Source organism: Dasypus novemcinctus, chromosome 7 (assembly GCF_030445035.2).
Source record: "Dasypus novemcinctus isolate mDasNov1 chromosome 7, mDasNov1.1.hap2, whole genome shotgun sequence".
In the NCBI taxonomy this organism is placed as follows: domain Eukaryota; kingdom Metazoa; phylum Chordata; class Mammalia; order Cingulata; family Dasypodidae; genus Dasypus; species Dasypus novemcinctus.
In genome coordinates, this window is record NC_080679.1 from 21,623,087 (window position 1) to 21,648,771 (window position 25,685).

The window sequence follows — 25,685 nt, forward strand, 5'->3', positions numbered from 1 at the left end:
TGAATTAAAAAAATATTTAGTAGACTTTGGGAGGAACAGTAGAAGGTTAAAAAACCCTTTTTTATATCACACAGACTTCTAATTAACGATGGGCTTTTAAAAAGCAACTAAATGTCCATTATTGAATATAAAATCAGAAGAACATCTGGTCACTTAAAAACAAGAAAGATAATAAAGACAAACTAGGATTCTTACTAAAGAAAAAAGAAGTACCTAGATGTAAACCATAATTTGCTAAATCATTTTAGATTTCTGATAAGCTCTGAGCATTTTCACCTGACAGCAAAACCATTATGCTTGTGCCAAGACAAATATTTTCCAGACACATTGTTTTAAATGTAAATCTTAGTTTGGCCTATAGTTTTTATCTTTTATATTTAATCTTACAATAGGAAAATTATTTCAAGAGAAATACTATGGCATGAGGTAATTGTAAAGAGTTAGCTTTTCCTGAACCATATAATCTTCCAATCAAGATATAAACAATCTGTTTGAAATTCTGAAACTTGAGAATGAGTTTAAAGAGATCTTCAGAAAATGTCTCTAATAATGCAAAAAAAAACTAGGGAATGGGCAGAAGTGTCATTTCAAGATTCTGAGACTTTGAATTTGTTTTTAAAGGTTATCCTGTAAAACAATTTAGAGATGGTAGGGAAATGTTTTTGAGGTAACAGTTTAGAAATCTACTGGATGTTTTTTTTTCTTTTGTTTTACAGATGCCTCATGTAAGAATTGCAAACAACTAAAAGTAAAAAAGACTTCCCTTCTTAATGGGACAGAACAGAGCTCTTTAATGGAAAATTATTTTTCTAGTTATTGCATCCCCTGGAGTTACCTTGCATTTAATAAAAATATGATCAGTGTTCAGGAGAAAGAGCAGAGTAGCTCTGATATTGTTTCTTTTCCTTTGAAGTTGTTCAGGAAAAATCAGGCAAGAAGAACTTTAGTAGAAATGGCTTACTAGTAAACCAGCCCAGTGTATGAAATAAGAGGGAGTGAAACCCACTTTGCAACAAATGAAGATTTTATTTTAGGCTTTGAATTACAAATAACTATAGGAAAAGCATATATAAAGAAATCCGACAATATTCTAAAAAGAAAGTAGGACTGGAAGGCATTGAATACCCACATTGGAGGAATTCTATAAAGTTCATTTATTTTCAACTTCTTTGTGCTACAAAAAGAAATTTCCATAGCTTCCCTTGAATCACATGGAATACAAAATAGATTTTTCAGAAATATACATCAAAGTGTAACAGGACCCTTCCCTAGAGATTTGAGGTTTTAAATTATATTAGGGGAAAGTAATGCATTTTCTATTTTATAGTCACTATTTTTTTTTCTCAACACAAATTTCCTTTTTAATTTTTAAATGACAAGTTATTAAAATGATGCGTATTTTCCAAGTTTTCTCACTGTGAATATTGACATAAATCACGTTGGTTTACAGTTATTAACCTAAAGTTTAGACCAAATGTGGGAAAATATTAGTGCCTCTTTTCCCATTCTTGAACAATTCTTGAGAAAGCCACGTCCCTAGAAAGAGATCATGATTATAATACGTGACTATCACAGTGGAAAGAACTTGTTGGGGAGTGTCTGTCCCTCATACCCCATCACGGAAGGTCAAGGGACCAATGATGGGAGGTCTTTGGTCCTTGATAAACCCTCACGTTAGCTGTGGGGTGTACTGGACGGCGGAGGAAGGGCTACTGCTAAGCAGGAGCCTCCAGTAGCTGTCTGTGATGTTGATTACGCTGCTGGCAGGACCCAGCAGCAACCTTTCTGTTCTGGGCATGTCCAGGTGGTCTTCAGAGCTCTCTGTCCTGGAATCTTCACGGAACTAGTTTTCTTTGGCCTAGAATAGGGCTCTGGCTGATATGTCAGTATCTTCTGCCTCCTCCAGTAGATATATTTCAAGGCCTTAGAGTTAAAACGCTGTCCTAAATGATTTTCTAATTCAGTGACCTCAAAAGGTTGCTACATGAACAATATCACAAGCTGAATTTTGCTTGCAGGAAGGACTCTCTTCTTCTCTTTTAAGGCCTTTGTGGTCTCCCCCGTCCCCCCCCCCTCCCCCAATGGACAAAGTTATTGCTGCCTTCAAAATTGTGCAAAAACGACCTATATGGCATGGGCTTAAAAAAAGTTTATCACGGAAATGTATATACAGCTCATGGGAGCATGTCCATGCTTTGAATAAAACTCTGCTCTTAGCTTTTCAACTATAATTGTTAAGTAGCGTATTCCATTCCTCCCTTAAAGTGACATACCATTCGTTGAGTTTCAAGTCAGCGTCTTCATGGGGGACACTATTAATTTAAAACAGATTTTCTTTTTGTCCAGTCCTTTGGGTATTTTCTCTTTGGACTTAGGCAGTTATAAAGTTGCCTTTTCTAAGTACTTGCTTTTTACTTAGCAGAGGTTATTTACAGTAAACTATTTTTCCCCGCTTCATTATCACTCTTTCATTTAAAAAATCACTTTTTTCTTATTTATAGATTGTTTTCTCTGCTCATTCTCATCTATCAGCTTGGCGCTCGAAGAAGTTCCCCTGATTTGAAAGGAGTATATCTGGCACTGAACAATCTCTAGTTTAAAGAAAAGAAAAGCTTTATTTTCTTCTAAAAGACACATCTAATTTTGGCTGAAATAAAATATTTAATAAATTAGTTTGTCAGTTGAAGTTTATGAATTTTCCACATCTATACTGTAAAATGATTTACATACGCTCAAAGAGAGGTAACAAAATTCATGTAGGCAGAAGAACATTCAGGAAATAACTTAAACACGGTCTTGGTTATGGTCAGGTTTTTTAAATGAAAAAAAAAACCATAGAAGCAAAATGAAGTAAATAACTTACTATAAGCAACGTTGTGTAGGGCCCTGTGAGAACCCCATTTCTAGCGGTTTTCTGTTTTCCTGGAGTTATCCTATTGATTCTTATTTTATTTTGTGACTTTTGCTTCCCTAAATCTGCAATAAAACAAAACTATGCTCTACCACATAGGCTTGTTTCTTTTTTTAGAATATAAAGTACTTTTTATGAGATTTTATTGAAAGGTATTTCACCACGTATCTCAAGAAAATTGATATCCCTAGGATGGCTTTCAAAATTGGAGCATCACTCTGTCCGTCTGTCGGTCTGTATGCACCCAACCACCTTCCCACGTGCACACACACAATAGCTCAGGTAAAAGGGAGATGGTGAAATGGAAAATTGGGCCAGTGACGACAGGCAAGCGAGACCAGTAGTCCATTAAAATGGAGGAAGGGAGGCTAATTCCCAGAGGTGGTGAACAGATTCTCTTTTTCTGTCTCTTGGGGCTCATTGAAGATCAGTTTCAAGCTGCGGTTCAAGAAGATTTTGTTCAGCGCTAAGGATTATGCAAACCCTTCCCAAAGGGAATGGTCGAGTCGCTGTTTTTGGAATCTGATCGAGCATACTTTTCCAGGATGCAGGACCGGTCCCCCCCTCCCTAAATCCCTTAGACCCGGATTCTGTTGCCTTAATTACCTTTGAGTGAGTGTTGCCTTGGGGTTAACGCGAGAGCTGATAATCACAGCGTGGCTTTCATTTCATTCCCTGTCATTTGCTTTTATATTTGTATACTTTCATTTCCACATGCTTCAAACTTCCTAAAATAAAACAGGAATATTATAGAAATATGGGCAATTGTGGGTGTCTGCATTTAAGTACTTGGTAAGTGGGCGGCGGTTTCTGGAAGCTGTTCACCCAGCAGGACTTAGATTTTTTTCCTCAAATGTTTTTGAGCCCTGCCACTGACTTGTGTGACGTTGAGAAAATCACTTCCTCTCCGAGCTGCAGTTCTCCAGGTGCCAAATCAATTATCCACTTACTTCCATCAACAAGGTGTTATGAGGGTCAGTGAGCTGGAGTTTGTGAAGCACTTCACAGTGCTAATCTGAACGTGGTTCTGTTATCACGGTTTTTTTCCCAAGTCGTTTTGCTCTCCAGAGTTATTTACAAAAGTGAGTTGACTTTTTATAGCAAGTTTGCATTCAGTGCTTTTCTCTCCTCTGAACACTTCTCGTGGATACAATGTTAGAGAAGAAATGAAAGGATAGGTCATGGGGGTGGTTATTTGGAGGATGGTTTACCATTCATTCATTCTTTCATTTATTCATTCATTCAGCATCTAATTGGTGCCAAGTACTGTGTTAGGTGCTAGAGATATAATGATGAACACATTGTTCCCTCAAAGCTCTTCACAATTCAGAGTAGATGATTGGACTATTGGTTGTGTAGTGGCAGGGTGTGTAATGCACAAGGGAGCATCAGGCACAGTCATTATTTCTAAGCACCCAAGGAAGCCAAAATAGGGAGAAGAGGTTTCTTGTGGGGAAACACTATGGAAAAAGACAAAGAGATGCATCAAATTCACTGAAGATTTTGATTTGCATTCATTTAACTTTTTTTAAAAATATAAGCAAATGCCTGCATAAAAATCACCTGTGAAACTTCCATATGTAATACACAATTAGTTACTATATAAGAAACACTAGACGTTTTTCTATATGAATAGGCATATCCTCTCTGTTTTTTCTCTGAAACTCCAGTCCGAGTTTATCATTAGGGCGATGGTGTAGTCTCTCTCTCTCATTCCTTCTTTTCCTCTTTCCTCCCTCTGTCTCCTTGCTCCCCCTCTCCATACCCATCCCTTCCCTTTTCCTGAAACTACCCTCAAATGTTATCATCAGAGCATGATGTAATATCCCTGCCACTTTGAACTGAGGTCAAAGTCTTCTGGATAGCTCTTCAGCAGTTGATTTCCAAAAGGAATAGAAAAATTGGATTTCCAAGTTACCGTTTCAGCTGTGGCTTTTGATCTGGTGCCCTCTGTCTTTTAACTTCTGCCTGTTTCTTTTAGGTCATGGGACTCCTCACCAACCACGGTGGGGTACCTCATCAACCCCAGACCGATTACGCGCTCTCCCCTCTCACCGGGGGCCTGGAACCTACCACCACGGTGTCGGCCAGCTGCAGTCAGAGGCTCGAGCACATGAAGAGCTTGGACAGCCTGCCGACGTCACAGTCCTACTGTCCACCCACCTACAGCACCACGGGCTACAGCATGGACCCCGTCACAGGCTACCAGTATGGGCAGTACGGACAAAGTAAGCCTTGGACTTTCTAGAGGGTAGTTACTCTTGGAAGAGTGACAATTGAATTTCAACTTTTCCTTAGGAAAGGGGAGTTAGAGGCATGATGAAGTCCTGTATCCCACTGTCAATTTTGTGGCCAAGCCAGCGGATGGTTCCAGCTAGCACTCCCTTGTATAATTATTTTCTTAACTGATGTCAACAACATCTTGTGGTTATTAATTGCTGAGACATGAAATCTGATTGTCACAAGGTAAAACACAAGGGTTGGCCAAAATGCAATAACCCCTGGCATTAGAAACACATGTTCTTAATGAGGTCAGCTCAAGGAGCATATGGGGTATAATCCCCAGGACACCGAGTTGTGTCAAACTTGTCTCAGGAATAAAAATATTAGCGTCAGTCCTTTGATACTGTGGTATTAAATATGACATTGTCAGCCTGTAGCTGATATCGCCCCTGTGAATTATCCCAGCATGACTTAAAAAGCTGCATTTGTTTCCTTACAGGTGCCTTTCATTATCTCAAGCCAGATATTGCGTAAGGGAACTCTTGGAGCTAAAACTGGCCCTGTTTCCGGTCTCCTCAACCTAGACGTGGAGTCTTCTCAAAAAAAGTTATCACCCTTTTGGGGGACAGTCCCCACAGGAGACAAAGGAGAGTGATTGACTTTCTTTCTCCAACTAGTTGGTTTCAAATACTTTAGAACATGAACAACAAAAGCCGTCAAGAAGAGGAAGACCTGGAGCCAAAAAAAAAAAAAAAAAAAAAGAAAAACAAAAACAAGAAAAAAGACAAATGCAGCTTTTTAAGGCAATGGTTTAACATGGCTATATATAAAAATATCCCAGTTCTTTAGAGCTGATGATCAAGGAGCTAAAACATTCCTTTAAAAAAATTTTTTTTTTGCGCGTGTGTGTGCTCGCACGCGTGTACGTGTATCTCAGATTTACCTGTACTGGTTTGGGCAAGCAGATTGTTCTAAAATGTAGTAGGAGAATACTATAAAGTATAACTTGTTTGATGTCCAATGCTGACACTCTTACAACTTTAAAACTGCTCAGTTGATGAAGCAGGAATGGAGGAACCCTTAACTTTTACACACTGGAAACTGACATAAAAATAAATGCCACCATCTTTAGAAAGTTAGACTGGACGTAAAGGACCTCCCCAATAAATTATTTGTTATCTTATCCTTACTTGCCATCCAGTTGTCAATAAATGTCATGGACACGTCTTGCTAACAGGCTATGAGATAGCACGAAGCAGAGCTTATTTTCATTTCTGGCTTGGGGTGAGGAGTGTGACGTTTTCCCAATTCATACTTATTCTGGCAGCCAACCTGGGCTGGTGGAGTGGTGGAAAGAGGTGGCATGCATTTCCACAGCTGCCTACCAGTGTGCAATTCTCTGTACCTCTCAGAAGCTTTGGCAATGGCCAAGCTGACGTAAACAGAATCATTTATTTTTTTGCAGGTGCTTTTCTTTTTGCAGCCCGTAATTCATTCGGGTAGAATGCAGTTATGTCTGCCATTTGCTGGACAACTCACACCCGGCTTGCTCCTTTTGATCAGAGACCATGTCAGATAATAATGCTTTTCAAATGATTATGTTTACATTCTTCTTCTCTCTATGACAGGCAGGGCAAGAACGGAAATGTCCACATGGCTCTCGTGTACTCTTAAATTATACAGTGATATCCAATATTAAAAGATTATAGGAACTGAGGTTTACATACGTTTGTGTGGTGACATTTTAGAATGTCAATAAATTTGTTTCTTGAAATGTTAAAAAGGAACAAGAAGGTGGAAGGCAGTGTTATTTATTTCTTTCTATTCTTGGAACAATGAATGAGATAGGCACAAATACATTCCTTTTAGAGTTTAGGACTATGATGTAGTGAGTTAGTGAGACTAGAAACAGTACCGAGATTAGTTCATACCTTGGTCTTAGAGGGTGATGGAACAAAAGAAGTACAGTACTATCTTTGTGTTGCAGCCTCAACCAACAACAATGTGTTGTAAAAATGTCTTTCATGTAAAAAGTGCAGTAAATATTTACTATTTATATTGAATAAACAGTTATGAAAACTTGTCCAACACTGCTTCTTTGGGGGAATTGGTGAATGTATCATTAATACAAAAAAAACCCCACAAAAAACAACCTCAGAAATGAGGAGCCTATACTCTTCACAGCCAATGGTACCCTTTAGATTAGAATATAACATGGACAAATAAGGTTGCAAAACTCACAATTGTATTCTCTTTAAGAAGCTGGTCGAATAAGCTTTTAAGGCTTGAAGTTCATGCTTTTATGGGTGTAGAATCTAGAAGAGCCCATAGAGTCCACCTTTCTCTCTCTCTCCTTGGTCTTCAGAGCTATCCAATTCTTTCAGTGTTCCTTGGAAGCCTCTCTTTTTCCAGAGTGCCGGGCTCCGTCTTCATCTCTAGCAGTCATGTCCACAGAGTTTATTCAAATCTCTCTGATTTTATTTTATTTTAGCAACATCACTCTTCATGAAAATATTAATGCCTATTCCCTCCCTCCCTCTTTGCCTCCCCCCTCTCTTCCCCCTCCCTCCCTCCTTCCCTCCCTCCCTCCCTTCCTTCCAACGCTTATTGAATAAGAGCCTAAATGTACCAGAAATGATGCTTGGCACTGGTGTGTTTATAATCTAGTGGTAAGCATTCGAGTAAGTACACAGTTACAATAAAGTGTGAACACTGTTCTTATGGGGAAACAATAATAATACCTTTGGAAAATCTAACTTGTATTAACTTATATAGAATATTCCTCCCAGCATCTCACGGGGAGCTGGTTATATCCTCAGCAATCCTGTTTTACAGATGAACAGACTGAGGGACAGGGAGGTTAAGTGAGAGCACCCAGTGGCAGAGCTGGGATTTGAACCCATGTAGTCCAATTCCAGACCTGTGTGCTTTGGTGTACACTCTTCTGCTTCCCTATGTCCAGACTTGAGTGGGAACCCGGTACGGTCAGAAATAGCTATGTGGGGTGCTGTCCAACTCGGTAGTCACTAGGCACATGTGGCTATTTAAAGTGATGCGAGTTAAATAAATGAAAAGGTCAGTTCTTCAGTTGCTAGCCACTTTTCAAGTGTGCAGTAGTGACATGTGACTTGAGGCTACCATCTTGGCCATACAGATATAGAACCTTCCCATTATCTTGGAAAGTTCAATAACTGGAGCAGATCTAAAGCATGTGAACTCATCTTTTAAAAACACAAAGACTGCTCTTTAGATTTGAAGCTTTGCAGGTAAAAACTGCCAAATTCTTTAAATTTTCTTGTTCTTTATCTGACAATTGTCTATTTAAAAAATAATACGAGAAGAGGAAAGGAAGCTAATGTTTATTAAACAACTACTCTTTAAATTTTTTTATTTAAAAAAAAGATATTTAGATTACATAAATGTTACATAAAAAATATAGGGGATTCCCATATGCCCTGCTCCCCAGACCACCCACAGTTATCCCCATTAACAACATCTTTCATTAGTGTGGTACATTCATTGCAATTGATGAACACATTTTGGAGCATTGCCGCTAAGCATGGATTATAGTTTATCTTATAGTTTACACTCTTTCCCACACAATTCTGTAGGTTATGGCAATATATATAATAGCCTGTATCTGTCATTGCAATGGCCACTGCCTCCCTGTCAATGATATAAGTTCTTCTATTGCTAGAATCACAATAAGTCTATAGTAGAATACCAGTAAGTCCACTCTAGTCTGTAGTTCATTCCCGAAACCAGAGGATTCTGGGATGGTAATTGAGAGGGGGCTCTCTTGCTTGCAGTTGTGGGCTCCTTGTTTCCTCGGTATGGTAGTTGGACATCCTAACCTCCTTGTTAGTTGTCCTGAGTGAGTCCAGGGAGCTGGAGAGTAGATATTGCAACTCTGTATTGAACAATTATTCTTATCTGGTTTAAGCCTCACATCTTTCTGTGGGGTGGGCAATATCTGCCCTGATTTACAGATGAGAAAACTGAGATTCAGAGTTGTTAAGCAGTCTGGCCAAGGTCCCATAGCAGAAGCAGGGTAACTTCTCAGCTTGGAGGCCAAGTCTCATTTTTTTTCCTACACCTCTCCCTGTGCTGCTTGCAACACTCGCTTCATCTCATCAACCTATCCTTATACCAGGCTTAAAAGGGTTGTTCAAAACAAGCATTTAAAAAACCCCACTCACTTCCAGTATGAGAGAAATGTTACCAGAATGTAGGATTACACAGCAAAATCTGATCTTACATCATCACTTTCTCTTCTTTCTCTTGATTTCAGAACTTGCCACATGTGGCAAGTTTTATCTTTTTTATAAACTTTAAAAATGGCTTTTCCTTATTTTTGCCTCTCTCTGCAATCTGTTGCACTGCTCACATTTCTCATTGTTGAAAGGCTCTGTAGATCTCTTTTTTCCTGACTTTTAGAACATTTTATTCCATTGAATCAATCTCTGGGGAAATAGGCCCTGACTTCCCCCCATGCTAACCCTGTTCCCTAGGACAAACAGCCCTAAGGAACTTGAACCTGAGCATTCAAACAAGATCAGTTCTGATAATGGGGGAGTTTCCATGCGATCATATAGTTATTAGATTTCATTAGAAAAAAATAAAAGTGAAAACTGAAAATCACAACTTTAAAGACACTGAATGGAGGATGTACTAAAGTCAGCTTCTGGGTCAATCCTTGGCAGTAATTTTACAAGGAATAGATAGCAACTTTCACATCTGTGATGGAAACAAACATATGGTTTTATGTCTTTATTTAGCAAAATTTGGAATTATATTTTCACCCACCAAATTCCAATTGATGAATATTTGTGGAACATCCTAGATTAAAAGGGATCTTTGTAGTGCAATGCAATGGACCAGCCGTTGGTTCATGATCATGATCTTAGAAAGTCTTAAATGGAGGCAGGCATGGATGAATTCATTCTCTGTGAATACAGCATAGATGAGTCAGTCTTCCAACTACATAATTAAGAGGTAAACATACCACAGAGGACCATAACCCAGGTCTTTGTAGGAAGGAAATCTGCTCCTTCAACCCTTTGGAGTGAATGCTTTGCGGCTTTTTTTTTAATTAATTTTTTTATTTTTAAAGAAGATTTAGATTACATAATTGTTACATTAAAAAATAAGGGATTCTCATATACCTCCCTCCCCCCTTCCCACATTTTCCCACATTAACAGCATCCCTCATTAGTGTGGAATATTTGTTACAATTGATGAACACATATTAAAGCACTGCTACTAACCATGAATTACAGTTTACATTACAGTTTACACTCTGCTGCTAACACAATTTTGTAGGTTATGACAAAAATACACAAAGACCTGTATCTGTCACTGCAATTTCATGTAGGACAACTCCAATGTCCTGAAAATACCCCATATTACAGCTATACCTTATTATTATTCTAGCAATGGAAGAACTCTTATCACTGATATAAAGGCAATGGCCACCAGGGGTTCTGAAGGAGGGGAGAGGGAAGAATAAGTGTAATATGGGGCGTTTAGGCTTTTAATCATGCATGAAGAAGGAAAGCTTGTGTGAAACACTGAGGAACAGAGGAAATGATAAGTGGGGGTATTTATGCAAAAAGATCTGGGTGGCCAGCACTAACCCTAGACAAGCACTCATGGATCTGGAAGTCAGCGCTGGACGGAGTGTGAGAGAAAAGAAAGACAGAGCTGGGCTCAGGGCTTCTGGCCCCATGTCAGTGAAATAAGCAAGTTCCACCTTCTAGATTTGTGTTTAGGTATCACTACTGACTCAGGTACCCAAGTGCCTGACACCATGTTGACCCATAACGGTACTCCATATCCTGCCCGGTGAATAAATAAGTACGTGAACAGGGGACGACTCTCTTATACCTCCCCCACACGACCTGCTCCTCCTCACGAAAGGGTACGTTGGGGGAACACGTTTGATATTGCGATCATCCTTGGGGGGATGTGGGTGAATTACCTGGTTCATGGAGGATCAAAGGCACATGGATAATCTTGACATTGGGTTTTTTGGGGCTGGTGCAAAGTCTTAGAGAAGTAATAGGAGGCAGAGACCCTAACAATTCACTTAAAAGCCATATTTCTGAAGTTTCAGATTGATGCAGAGGCTACAAGGTGGTGATATTTTGGATTCAACACTGGAAGGATTAGAATAGAAAGGGGAAATAATTAGTAGTTTATTGCTTATAGAGAACGAGTTCTCTGCTCTGGCTGTAGAGTTACCTGAGGAGTGGGAAAAAAAAAAAGATCATTGGCTGGGCCCACCCAGACCAACGGGGTCAGAATCCAGAGATGGGTGCAAGCAGGATTGAGAAGCAGGAGCTTAGAGAGAAGCTCTGGCCATGGCAGTACTGAAGAGATTCACCTGACCAGGCACCCATGAGCTTTCTGGGTCCTGAAGCCATGGTCAGAGACATTCACCACAGCACACCTAAGAGAGGAAAGTCACTTTGGAATATGGAGACACTTTAGCCTTATTGTCCCCCAGGCTGTACCAGAGGGTGAGATGTGAAGAGGCAGAAGTTCAAGTGATCTGTGTGTGAGAATGAATTGTGGAATTACATTTTGTTATGGTCCCATTAGGTCCCTGGTTGTAGGCCTATAAAAGTCTGCCACACACCCAAAAATCAGTGGTACCTGGGAGGGGTGGTAACATCTGGTTCCCCAGGCTCTGGTGACCTGATGGCATCCAGGATAATTTTGAAGAAGATGGAACTGAAAGCCCAACTCCCTCCAGATCCTGACCTCTCAGCTTGCCTGGCTCCACCCTACTCCATCCAGCTCAGAATTCCAGAGCCTTGAAAATAATCCACACAAAGACCGGCCTTTTCCATTGCTTTTAGAGTGAGGGAAAGAGGCAGTGGATTTTATTTCCCAATTATTAATTGATTCATTCATTGAATACTTACCAAGCTCCGACTGTAAGCTGAGTAGTGGGGCTCTAGAGGCAAATAAAACATAGTTCTTGCTGTCACAATATCCCAGCATAGAGAAATGAGCTGTATGAGCAAATGAACAGTTGAAACGCAAAGTAATATATAAGCAAGTTAGTATGGGAACTCAGAGGAGAGGGCATAATTTCACCTGGATATCAGAACACTTTTCAAAGGAAGTGACCCTGAGGCAGAATCTTGAAGAATAAATAGAAATTTACTGAGCAGATGCAGTGGCAAAGAGCATGCCAGTTCCATTTTTCTATGTTGTCAGCTATGGGCTTGCCAGTCAAAAGAAACCTAGGGACAGCAGACAGGATCTCGGCCTCCCCATTTCTCTAGCAAGGGGAATCAACAGCCAAAGCATCCTGGGAATGCCCAGTTGATAGGGAATTCAGAGGCTCTGAGATGGGGCAAAATGGGGCGATTCTTTCTTCCCTAAAGATGGATTGGGAGAGCTTCAACCTCAGGGGCCATGCAAGAAACTCATGGAAAAAGGAGCATATTCTTTCTACATTTCTTTTTATTAGAAGAGTAAATTGCTATGGTTGTCACATTTCTAAACTGACTCCTCAAAGCTTGATGGCCAACTCCAAGGGTCCGGTGGTATTTTATTGGTGGCATGCCGATTGTTGGACATCTGGAAGATGCTCATGCTTGTCTCTGGCAGTTGACAAGGGAGCTTGGGAAGCTGTAATGTCCTTCCTCACCTTCCCCCATTTTTCCAGGCTAACTGGGAAAAATTTTTTTACTAATTAGCCAATTGTATATGACGGGGTGATCAGCTGAGGATGAGCCCCAAGATAAATTTGCTCTTGACCTGATGGATAGAAGTGGGAAAAAACCGTGTTTCCCCCTTCTTTTTTAAGTTCCAAGTTTAAATTCTTTGGAGCAAACTCTACCCTTTCCCCTCCCCTGTTTTCAAACACCTGCTAGTGGGTCTCTTGGTTATATCAAGGAAAAGCACATAGCCTATACTGAGATGTAAAGAATGGAATGATGAGATGCTAAGCAGCTTTGCATAAGAATGTCGGAGACTATCTTTTCATTGGGGGGGGGGGTAGGTGCCAGGGATTGAACCTGGAACCTCATACATGGAAAGCAGGAACTCTATTATTGAGCTATATCCTGAGGCTATCTTTGTAGATGGGGTTTTATGTTTGCATATTATATTCACATGTAGGTGACTAGTTACTTCATTTTGAGCAAATGAGAGTCAAGGCATTTTACAGGAAAGTAAATTGTTCTCTGAAACACAATGGCAGGTTGAGTGTCCCAGTGGAAACATTTGGTTCTAAGAATACTGTACTCTCAGCAGGGCAATCATAGCTGATATAGTTAGAGCTCTAACTGGAAACAGATGCCACATTCGAATCTGTAAGTATAAGGAAGAGTTTTTACTAAGGAGATGACTTACAAAGTTGGAATAGTAAATGGGAATTGAAAGGGACTATGCTGAAAACTGTGGATAGAAGAGAGCTGCTGTGGAATAGGGAGGGAAAGGGAACCTGAGAGAGACTCCTGTAGACCAGGTGGCTCTGAGAGTGACCCTTGATGGAGGGAACCTCAAAAGAGGGAGTCAGGGGACCAATCTTTTGAGCCTCTCTTTCCTCTCTTCTCCCAATGCTCATTGGCTGAACCTGGTTAGGAACCTGTATACATGGGATCCAAGCATGTTGTCCTTATGGCAGCCTTGCACATGGAGTGCAGGGTGGAGAAGGGTGGAGAGGGGTCTAGAAGTCCTACAGTTTTTACCTAGGGTTAAGGTCTCAGGGTTGCAGATCCCTTCTGCTAGTCCCAACCCTTTAGAAAAATCAGGCCTTATCTATTGTCCTAAGGAATTAGGAGAAGTAATCCATGTCGAAGTTGGGAGGAAGTGGAGTAATATGAACATAAGCTGCTGGTGTTCGGTGCAGCAGTCATCCAAAGTCAGATGGTTGGATGAGATAGCAAAGTGAGATTGGTGGAATATGCAATCATTTCCCAAGAATTCTCAGGATGTTTCAGGGAGAGGAATCTGGTCAAAGCCTGGGCTTCTTGTGGTTAAGGAGTCTTGGTGTTTGGGCATAAAAAAGTTGAATGTTCTTTTATAATCATAATTCCAGGGGATTTGGGACATCAGACTTCCTTTATAAACTGTCTCATAATGTTGTTGGTTTTTTTAAAGATTTATGTATTTGTTTATTTCTCTCCCCTCTCCTTGCCCCAAGGTGTCTGCTCTCTTTTCATTCGCTGTGTGTTCTTCTGTGTCTGCTTCCATTCTTGTCAGCGGCCTGGGAATCTGTGTCTCTTTTTGTTGCGTCATCTTGCTGTGTCAGCTCTCTATGTGTGTGGTGCCACTCCTGGGCAGGCTGCACTTTGTTTTGCACTTGTTGGCTCTCCTTACTGGGCGCACTCCCTGTGCGTGGGGCTCCCATATGCGGGGGACACCCCTGTGTGGCATGGCACTCCTTGCGTGCATCAACACTGCGTGTGGGCCAACTCCACACAGGTCAAGGAGGTCCTGGGTTTGAACCATGGACCTCCCATGTGGTAGGCGGATGCCCTATCCATTGAGCCAAGTCTGCTTCCCTCATAATGTTTTATACTTGTCTATCTCCTCCACAGTTTAAGATTCTAGAAGATAAGTATTCCTGTTGTTTGCTCATTGTCAATCTGTTTGACTCATTTATTGAGTGGGATCAAATTGATGCTTACAATTTATGTTTAGTTAGTATTCAGGACATTAATAGTTCTTTATACTTTAAATATATTAGATTCGCTTTCAGTTGTAGTTGATTTAAATAATAAGTTTTATAGTTGCATGCTTAGTCTTTATAGCTCCCTTTAAAAGTAAAATGTATGATCCCTTACAATTAAAAAAAAAATGAGAGAGAACATTTAGGGTGTCAATAAATTCATTTCATCTGCTCTAGGTCCCAGGTGCTGGGGAGGATAAAAAGGAAAAAAAAAATCATGATTTCTACATTCAATAAGCTCCTAATCTATGGATGGATTCATAATATATTTTGTTGGACTAATTGATGAAAGCTAAAGTGTAGTTTAGGGAAACGGACTTTGGCCCAGTGGTTGGGGCGTCCGTCTATCATGTGGGAGGTCTGCGGTTCGAACCCCGGGCCTCCTTGACCCGTGTGGAGCTGGCCCATGCGCAGTGCTGATGCGCGCAAGGAGTGCCGAGCCACGCAGGGGTGTCCCCCGTGTAGGGGAGCCCCACGCGCAAGGAGTGCGCTCGTGAAGAGAGCCGCCCAGCGTGAAAAGAGGGAGCAGCCTGCCCAGGAATGGCGCCGCCCACACTTCCAGTGCCCCTGACGACAACAGAAGCTTACAAAGAAACAAAAAAGCAGACAAAGAAACAAGACGCAGCAAATGGACACCAAGAACAGACAACCAGGGGAGGGGGGGAAATTAAATAAATAAATAAATCTTAAAAAAAAAAAAAAGTGTAGTTTATCTTTGTGCTAAAAATGAAGAAAGGATTGCCAAGATTAATGGTGCATGTATGATTATACTGATGATAAAATCAGGTCTTCAAGGCCACAAAATGAATCATATAGGAACCAACAAATTTACATGGTAATTGTAATTCAGAGGAGCATGTATTTTTTTTAAAGGACTTGTAGTAATCTATATTTGTTAATACTATAGTTGGTAGCTTAAGTTGCTACATGTATTTAAAAATATAAAACTTGCTTTTAAAGTTCTATCAACTCAATTTTGTTACAATTTTAAAAATAAGGTCAGTACTACAATTAAAGAGATAGGCAAATACATTTTTCCATCACTGTAACAGACATATTTGCATATTCTGTTTGTATTAAAGACTAAGTAGAGTGTATCCTATATTTTCATGATCATTCGATTAAATTAAAAAATGTTTTTTTTTGAAAAACAGAGTAAAAGGAAACTTTAAAAAGAAAAAAAATCACCATTTAGTGAGGTGAGGCAGGCTGAAGTCTAGCTGGCAAGCATAGCCGCGCCCAGTGGGGGATATGCGCAGTCCACCACTCGGGTGTAGGGTGGCTGGAGCGGGTGAACTGCCCTCAGCCATGGAATGGGCGCACTGCCCTCGGCTCCGCCCAGGCAACCGACACCGGCTTGCTGATAGCCAGCAGGAGCTGCCTACGCTCACATCCCCCCTCCCGCACTGTCAAGCCGCAGCACAAGCCGCACCATAAAAGGCAAGGAACTAGTCCCTACCAATCACTCCCAGCCCTGTTCCCCTTTCCCGCCGGTGCCGCCCCTTCACCAACCTAGAATCTGCCCCTTCCCCCCACCAACTGCTCGCCACCGCCAATCCAATCCCCCTTTGGCCACAGCCAATCAGTCCCCTGCTCACTCCCCCATAACCCTATATAAACACATGTACTTCCTTTAATAAATTAGACCTGCGTGCTCACCTCGTCTCCGTGGTGGTTTCTCCGCCGCGCGCCCTCCACGCCTGTGAGCCCCTGCAGGAGCCTAGGCCTCTCCTGCCCCGTCGTCCACCGGACAGGACGTACCGACCGCAACTGGCGCCCCACGTGGGGCACTGCCCGCCGTGAACGGGTAAGGCCCTACTCCGCCTCGCTCCATAACTTGCCGGCCCCTCCCTGCCCATGAACCCTGCTCTTCTTTCCCTTTTCCCCGTCTTTCTCCTTCTCCCTATCATCCTCCTTGCTGTCCTCGCCATATTACACCACTACTGCCCCTCACTTTCGCGCTCGACTGCTCCGACCGCCGTCTTTCTCTGCCTCCTTACCTCCCTTCTCATTGCCTTTGTCGTCGCCATTTTCCTTTACCGCTGAGTAGGGTGCCTCCTGCTCACTGCCCTGTCCGAGACCCCTGGTAGCCGCCGCTACCCGATCGCCGCGCTCGCTAGGTAGGGCCCCAACCCTTCCGGCTCCCTAGGCCTAAAATGGGCGGTAGGCTGTCATCTCGCCAAGTGCCCCAAGTCCGTGCCCTTGCCGGACTCTTAGACACCCACAAGTGCAAAGTTTCAGTTCGCCGACTGCAAATTTATTGGGACCTTCTCCTTCCTTTTAACCCTTGGCTCACAACTTGCCACCTTTGGGACCCTGGTACTTATGAACGCCTTATCGACCGGGTCACCAATGCCATGGAGCACGAAGGGAAGCGTTTCCCCCCCGGCCTTGTGCCTATGCTGATTACCATCTGCTCCTGCCTCCAGGGCTCTCGCCCCCCCCACGTCGCAGGTTCTGTCCTCTCAGTTGTGCGATAAGGAGGGAAAGGCATCTCCCTCTTGCCCCGGGTCTGGCTCCGACTCGGACCAGGACTCTGACGCGGAGTCTCTTGTCGAGCAGATTAACAACGCGCTCGACCTAGACCCGTCCAAGCAAACCAACCTTAAGCCCCGCCAAGATGGCGAACTTCCTCCTTCTTCCCTGCCAGAAAAGAGGAAGTCGTTTGAGGAGGAACCAGACCTGCCCCATAGGGCGGTGACCTCCCTCTACCCGCCCCTCCCTGTCGAGGGCGGAAGAGCAGGCTGGCCCTCTGACGCTACCAACGCGCATGCATCAGGTCGGCCATTTTATGAGCCCAAGCAGCCATTTTGTGACGTCTTTGGTGCGCGCGCGCCTGGTCGGCCATCTTGTGAGTCTGAGCGGCCATTTTGTGCCCTGGCTGGCCCTGCGCCCGCATCCGCTTGGGCGCCCCCCCCTGCAGACCCCTGGGCTGGTCCTCCGCCCAATCCCTGGGCGCCAATGACGGCCCTTCCTCAGCGCCCCGCTACCATGAGCACCAGCCCTTTCACTCCTGCCCCAGCACAGGCGCCCCCGCCGGCCGGTGGCGCTCCCCCGAGCACCCTACCCCCTCCCGTCTCCTGCTTCCCCATGAATGTCACTCCCTCCCTGCAGCGCCCACTCCCCTGGTATCCCCACGACCCGGAGGACATTAGATGCCTTAGAAAGGCAGTCAAGGAAGACGGGTTTGGGAGCCCATATGCCATGCAGATGTTGGAAGAGATTTCCACAAACCTCTGCATCCCTTATGACTGGACCTCCTTGGCTCGGGGTATCCTCACCCCCGGCCAGTTTATAGATTGGAGAGCCCACTTTCATGCTGAGGCAGAAAAACAAATTGCAACCAACGCCGCAACCGGCGTGCAGATCCCGGCAGACGCCTTCACCGGCTCTGGCCAATTCGGCAACCATGTAGTCTACCAGCGCGCCCCGGCCGGCTTCTGGCTTCAGCTGCGTGATATTGCCCTCCGAGCATTTCGCTCATGTTCCGCCATTAAAGCTGACAATTTCACCAAGGTCACACAAGGCAAGGACGAGGACTTCTCCGCCTTCGTCTCCCGCGTCCTCCAAGCCTGTGAGCGCAAAGTTGCAGACCCTCAAGCCCAGACAGCCCTTGCCCTCATCTTGCAAGGCGCCAACCCCATCTGTAAGCAGGCCATTGTTTCCGTCAGAGAGAAGGCAATTCATGACTGGGTTCTAGCCTGCAGTGGCCTAGATATGCATACTGCCGGGCTCACACAGGCCTTTTCGGCCGCCATGGCGCTGAATGCAGGCTGCTTTAAATGCGGCAATACTGGGCACTTTGCCAGAGAGTGCCCTGAGGCGCCCAGGCTGCCTGCTCCCGCGGCCACCCCGCCGGGGGCCTCCCACACCCTGCCCCCGTTGCGGCAAGGGTTAGCACTGGGCCCGAGACTGCCGCTCTAACAGCGCGCTGCAGCCTTTAAACTCCACCAGGGGCAGGCCTCAGCCCCGCGCCCAAGAGGCACGCCCCCAGCTGATGTCCGGCCCCAAACCATAATGTGGACCGTGCCCGTCTCCCTCGAGAAGCCCCTCCGAAGCTTTAAAATTAACAACCGCTGGTACCAAGGCACGCTCGATTCCAGGGCTGAGGTATCCTGTTTCCCTGCCCACTATGCCACCCAATGGGCAGTCCAAGACGGGCCTTCGGTGGTTGGGGCCACTGGCACGTCCCCCTCTCTCCCAGCCTCTCTCCCTATAGAATGGGAAGATTCCGAGGGACGCCGCGGTACCTTTAAACAGCTATTCCTGACCACCATTGACCGAATACAATGGGGCCGAGATGTCCTAGAGGCCTGCGGAGCTGTCATCACCACGCAGCCCCCCCAATAACTTGCGCCACTGCTCATTTAACACCTCCTGCACCCACTCCTCTGCAATGGGATACTGAGGAGCCTAGCTGGGTGGAGCAGTGGCCTTTACCTTCCCATAAACTTGCCGCTCTCAGAGCGCTCGTAAGTGAGCAACTCAAGGCTGGTCACATTGAACCTTCCACAAGTCCGTACAACTCGCCAGTTTTTGTTATTCAGAAAAAATCCACTGGCAAGTACCGGCTCCTCCACGACCTCCGCGAAATTAACAAGCATATCTTGCCTATGGGGTCGCCCCAACCTGGCCTCCCACACCCCGTAGCTGTTCCGTGCCATTTCCACGTGGCCACCATTGACATTAAGGACTGCTTTTTCTCTATCCCACTCCATCCGCAGGACTGCCAGCGCTTCGCCTTCACGGTACCCCTCCCTAACCACTCAGGTGCCTCTGATAGATACCAGTGGAGGGTACTCCCTCAAGGCATGCGCAACAGCCCTGCCATTTGTCAGCGCTATGTTGATTGCGCCGTCAAGCCACTACGGCCTTGGGCGCGCATTATTCACTATATGGATGATATCCTCATAGCATGCGAGGAGGCAGAGAAGCTCCAAATAGTTCTCGGCATGCTGCGAACTAACCTTGCTGACATAGGTCTTACCATCCAGCCCGAAAAGGTCCGGGTTGAACCGCCATTCACATTTCTGGGCTTCCAAATTGACAGGTACTTCACACCAGCAGTTCCGCAGCTCGCTGTCCCAGAGCGCCTCTCCCTCACTGAACTGCAACAACTCTGTGGTAATATTAATTGGGTTCGCTCTGCTCTGCCTATCACCACGGCCCAGCTCCAGCCACTCTTTGCTCTTTTGCAATCAGACTCGGGCCCAGCCTCCGCCCTAACATGGCGTATCAGGCTCACCCCAGAGGCCAGGGCCACAATTCAGGCCGTTAACAAGGCATTAGACAAGTGCTGCCTGCACAGGTTCGACCCCAGCCTGCCTTTGCTGGCTTTGATCCTGCCCACTCGAGGTACACCCACTGGAGTCCTCTGGCAGACTGGCCCGCTGCTCTGGCTCCATCCAGCCAAGAGCAGGCTGCGTAAGATCTGCCCTGCTGTCAGGTTATGGATCAGCTTAGCCTCGGACTTAATCACCCTAGCTATCCATACCTTTGAGGTCAAACCTGCCACCATCATCTGGCCGCTAGACGCCAAGCAAACCGACCTCCTCACACGAGACAATGAAGACATGCAGGTCCTACTAGAAGGGTTCTCGGGTAACTTTGACAATCACTACCCCAGCCATAAGTTACTTCAAGGAATCACCAAGCTCCCCTTTCAGAGCCCCTTCCACCCCCTCCCTACTTCCAATCCTATCCCGTTTGTCACCACTGTGTTCACAGACGCTTCCACCACCAAATTCGCCATGGTTGTTTACCAACCTGCCATGTTAGAGCCCAAGGTTTTCACCCACATCAACCCGCATTCTCTGCAGGTGGGAGAATTACTGGCTGTATGCCTTGCCCTGCATACCTTCCAGGCTCAGCCAGTCAACATCTTCACTGACAGTCTATATACCCTCCAAGTCTGTCGGGTCCTAGCACTCTCCACCTTCTTCCCGGGCTCTACGCCCATCGACGAAGCCCTTGCCAGCCTGCAACGTCTCCTTGAACACCGCCAGGCTCCCTGGTACATTGCACATATCAGGAGTCACTCCGGCCGGCCCCCTCACTTCGGGGAACGAGACAGCCGATCGGGCAGTTTCCATATCTACTGCCCAGCCCACTGGAGATACAGTCAACCAGGCCAAAACGCTGCACGCCAGGTTTCACTTCTTGGCAACCTCACTTCATCACCTATTGGGCCTGCCCATTGAAACCTGCAAACACTTGGTGCGCAGCTGTAAAACCTACACCCCCTTTCTGCCCCTTGGGCCGCTACAGCCACAGGGGGTTAATCTCCGCCGGGCTCAAGCCCAATTCGAGATGGCAATTGGATGTCACACATGTCCTATCCTTCGGGCGCCTCAAATATATGCATGTAGCCATTGACACCTTCTCTGGCATGTGTTACGCGGTACCCCTTGTGGGAGAGACCGCTAAGCATTGTATCAAGGCATTACGCCAGGCTATTCTCTTCATGGGAGTTCCATGGGACCTAAAAACTGACAACGGGCCAGCCTATCGCAGCACCTCCTTTACCGCCTTCCTACGATTTTACAATATTACTCATCACTTTGGGATCCCCTATAACCCGCAAGGACAGGCTATAGTTGAGAGCGTTCACCGCCGGCTCAAAATACAAATTCAAAAAGAGAAAGAAATGCTTCCCCAAGCGCAACCAAGTGACCTAGTCACTGCATCTTTAATATTCCTCAATATACTCACCTTTGACAAAGAGGGACATCCGCCCTCCATAGGCACTGGGGACCCTCCTACCGGCCCACACAAGCCCCCTTTGTTTATTGGAAAGACCCAGAAAGCAATACTTGGAGGGGGCCCTGCCCCCTCCTCACCCAAGGGAGAGGGTTTGCTTGTGTTTTCCCAGATGATGCCCCCAACCCATCTGGATCCCGGGACGCAACATCCGCCCTGCACCCGCAGACGCAGCGCCTGACAAGGAGGGAACGCCGCCGACTGAGGCACCTGACCCACCAGATGACGCGCTTCGTTCTGGACGACCCCATTCCTCCAACAGAAGAACAACTGCTCCTCAATCTCTATCACCGAGTCCGAGCACAAACTCCCCTCCCGCCTGACCAGCCCATCAACCTTGTAACCTTGTAGCCCTACTAATCCTCCTTCTCTCCGCAGCCACCGCCCTGCCCACTTCACGACCCATGTGGGCTGCAGTCCGTCACCCTCCTGGCTTTCTTTTCCTCACCCCCGAAAGCCCTACCTACCCCAAGATTTATCATACTAACTGTTCTCTGCAGCTACCGTGCAACCCAAAGGAAGCGCTCCGATCTGTTACATTCAACGTTTCACTTACCCCCCCTCCAGATGCTCTCCTATTCACCTTTTCCCCTAACACCACAGGGTCTAATACAACTACCAGTAGCACCGGAGATCAGGTGCCCGACCTCTATCAAAATGCCCTTATATTCACCCCCTCCACCAGGGGAGACCTTTTCCCTACCGCAACTGGCGCCGACAACACCTCAGGCACCTTTCTGCTTAAATTGGCTAGTTTATTCTCCCCGTCTTCCCTCATTGCAAATGGGTCTATTGGACTCCTTTGTATTCTTTTCCTCGTCTTCTATGGTGTGCGCCGCATTCTGCTGTCTCTCCGAGATACCCCAAATCAGCGGAAACTAATAGCTGCAGCCACATTGGCCATAAACAAAAAGAGGGGGGGAGATGAGGTGAGGCAGGCTGAAGTCTGGCTGGCAAGCATAGCCGCGCCCAGTGGGGGATATGCCCACCACTCGGGTGTAGGGCGGCTGGAACGGGTGAACTGCCCTCAGCCATGGAATGGGCGCACTGCCCTCGGCCCCGCCCAGGCAACCGAGGCCGGCTTGCTGATAGCCGGCAGGAGCTGCCTACGCTCACATCCCCCCTCCCGCACTGTCAAGCCGCAGCACAAGCCGCACCATAAAAGGCAAGGAACTAGTCCCTACCAATCACTCCCAGCCCCGTTCCCCTTTCCCGCCGGTGCCGCCCCTTCACCAACCTAGAATCTGCCTCTTCCCCCCACCAGCTGCTCGCCACCGCCAATCCAATCCCCCTTTGGCCATAGCCAATCAGTCCCCTGCTCACTCCCCCGTAACCCTATATAAACACATGTACTTCCCTTAATAAATTAGACCTGCGTGCTCACCTCGTCTCCAGGTGGTTTCTCCGCAGCACGCGCCCTCCACGCCTGCGGGGGGTTGGACGGACCCCAACCGCAATTTAGGCCACTCCCTATGTAGTTACCTCATTTCTCCATGTATCCACTGTAATTTTCAAGAATTTTGATTTAGTTTGAATTCCTGAGCTATTCATGTGTTCTATTTCTTTTTGCGCTCAGACCCATTCTCTGCCTACAATGTATAATAAAGTAAATATTAATAATAAATTCCTTAATTGCATTTTTTTCTTTCTTTGCAAAATCTAAGAATATGTTTTTGTTTGTTTTGTCTGGCTTTTTATTTCACCTCATTTCATTTCTTTCTTCTCTGTATCTGTGATGGTTTGTATGACTCTTTAGAATCTTCAAAGACTGTTATAGTAGCATCATATTGATTTTTACAATATCATCATGAAGAAGCAGAGTAGGAGTATGATCATCATTGTGCAAGAAAAATGCTGAGCAATAGAAAAATTAAATGATAGTCTAAAATAATGGCAAAGTCAGAACACAATTTATGTTTTCTGACTTCCAGTTTAGTAATCTCTCCCCCAAATTATGCATCAGTTACAATACTCTCAGTGGGTTCTTAAATACATGTTTGTTGTCTGTTAGACTTTTGTGCACATTATTCAAGCTTGTATGAGAAATCGACTTTCTATGTTTTACAAGTCGTTATGAATCATTGGTGATTCCTCTAATATAGTACAGAACCACTTTTTAAAGATATTGGCATCTAGCTGAGGGAAAGAGCAATGAGCACAGTACTGACAGTGTCAGAAGCTCTGGAATTACTCTATAGGAGAGACTAGAAGATGTGGACAATGAGGATGAGAGAAAGGGATGGCTAAACTGCATTCCAAGCTTATTGATGAATATAGAGAAACCATCAATTTTCCATATAAAGAATGATGGCAGAGGTGGTCTGATAGAGATATTTGGAAGACTTACCCTTCTGTCCCTTATACTGAGTTATTCCTTAGCACTGTCCACTATTTTGTTGGCTCACACATTAATTCCAGTCCTGTAAAGTAAGTGGCTTCTACTTGGAGTTTCAGTGTCACTTGGTTTCTGATTAAAAGTAAACCTTGAGGCAAGTTGATGTGGCTCAACTGATAGAGCATCTGCCTACCACATAGGATGTCCAGGGCTCAGTACCCAGGGCTTCCTGACCCTAGTGGTGAGCTGGCCCATGCGCAGTCCTGCTGTGTGCAAGGAGTGCTGTGCCATGCAGGGGTGTCCCCCTCACAGGGGAGCCCCCATGCAAGGAGTGTGCCCTGCAAGGAAAGCTGCCCCAGCAAAAAAGTATAGCCCACTCAGAAGTGTCACTGCACACACAGAGAGCTGACGCAGCAAGATGATGCAACAAAAAGAGACAGATTTCTGGTGCTGCCTTACAAGAACGCAAGCAGACACAGAAGAACACACAGCAAATGGACACAAAGAGCAGACAATGGGAGAGGGCAGGGGAGAGAAATAATTTAAAAAAAATCTTAAAAAAAAAAAGTGAACCTTGAGAGTCACACAATGGGATATTCCATGAGTGAAACTTTCCTTTACTTCAAGGAGGGCATCTCAGATTTAGAAGACATGAGTAAGTGAATACTGATACTAGACCCAGAGGCACAGAGGAAGTGTCCCTTAACCAGCCGTGAATAGGAGGAACCAGGAAAGTCTGAAAAAGGTGATATCGGTTTGTGTTTGAAGGGAGAAAAGCAACATATCCGGGGGCAGAAGGTTGGGTGGGAAAGGTTGTGGAAAAGTGAGTATGTCATGGAAAGAGCTTGCTAAACTTTTGGAAATGCATTTGAGGGAGATTTCTGGAGAGTGGGGAAAGATGACCTGGGAGAAGTAGGCAGGATCCAGTTACAGAATGCCTTGTATGTATTTGTATTTTATTCTAAAGGTGAAGGGGTCACTGAAGAACTCCAAGCAGAAAACCGACAAGTTAGATGAGTGATTTAGGAAATTACGCTGTAACTATAATAGTTCTATTTTACTGAGATTTGGCAAAAGTTTGGCTTACCCAGCATTGTGAAAGGGATTTTATGTATTATCTATGAATCCTCACACAACTTGACAGAGGTGATATGTTCTGAAACACCGAGAGTTCAAGTAACTTCTCTAAAGTAACAGCAAGTCTTGTTACCCGGTGGGATGAAATCTTAACAGCAGTCTCTCTTCCTTGCTGCCCCAAAGACACATCATCATACGCCATTCATATCTAGGGTTTTTCTGCTAATCTTTATGTAGTTAACAAAAATGACACACATAGGGTAAGTTTCAAAGCTCCTGAACATTTTTAGGTTAATAGTCATTGCTCTATAAGACCCTGTTGTCTTTCACATGGTGTCTATGTGGAGATCAGATTGAATGGGAAGGAGACTGAAGGAAGGGCATCTAATAAGGAAGCTATTGTCATAGGTTAGGGGAAAATGAGGAGATCTCAGACTAGGGCCATAGTACAGGGGTAAAGGATTTGGGGGATATTTAAAGGTAAAGCAATGATAGGACTTGTTGACAAATTGGCTGTTGAGGTGAGGAGTGAGGAGAATCTAGGGTAATTACAATGATTCTTGCTTGGGTGATGAACTTGAATGGTGAATGGTGGTTCCATTCACTAAGATAGAGTACAGGAAGAAAAGTTGGTATGGAGAATCTAATGTGTTCCTTTTGGGTATGACTTATTGATGGTGAAACATCTC

General features: G+C 44.9%; 1 protein-coding gene across 1 annotated transcript in view; it reads left to right on the plus strand.

Annotated features, from left to right (window-relative positions):
• Positions 1 to 7,217, plus strand: part of PAX3 (paired box 3) — a 93,274-nt gene extending 86,057 nt beyond the window's left edge. Inside the window, exons 8-9 of the mRNA XM_071216000.1 lie at positions 4,893 to 5,139; positions 5,634 to 7,217. Of these exons, the coding sequence (XP_071072101.1) occupies positions 4,893 to 5,139; positions 5,634 to 5,668 (282 nt within the window). The 3' untranslated portion in view covers positions 5,669 to 7,217. The remainder of the gene's footprint in view (positions 1 to 4,892; positions 5,140 to 5,633) is intronic.
• Positions 7,218 to 25,685: the final 18,468 nt, after the last annotated feature.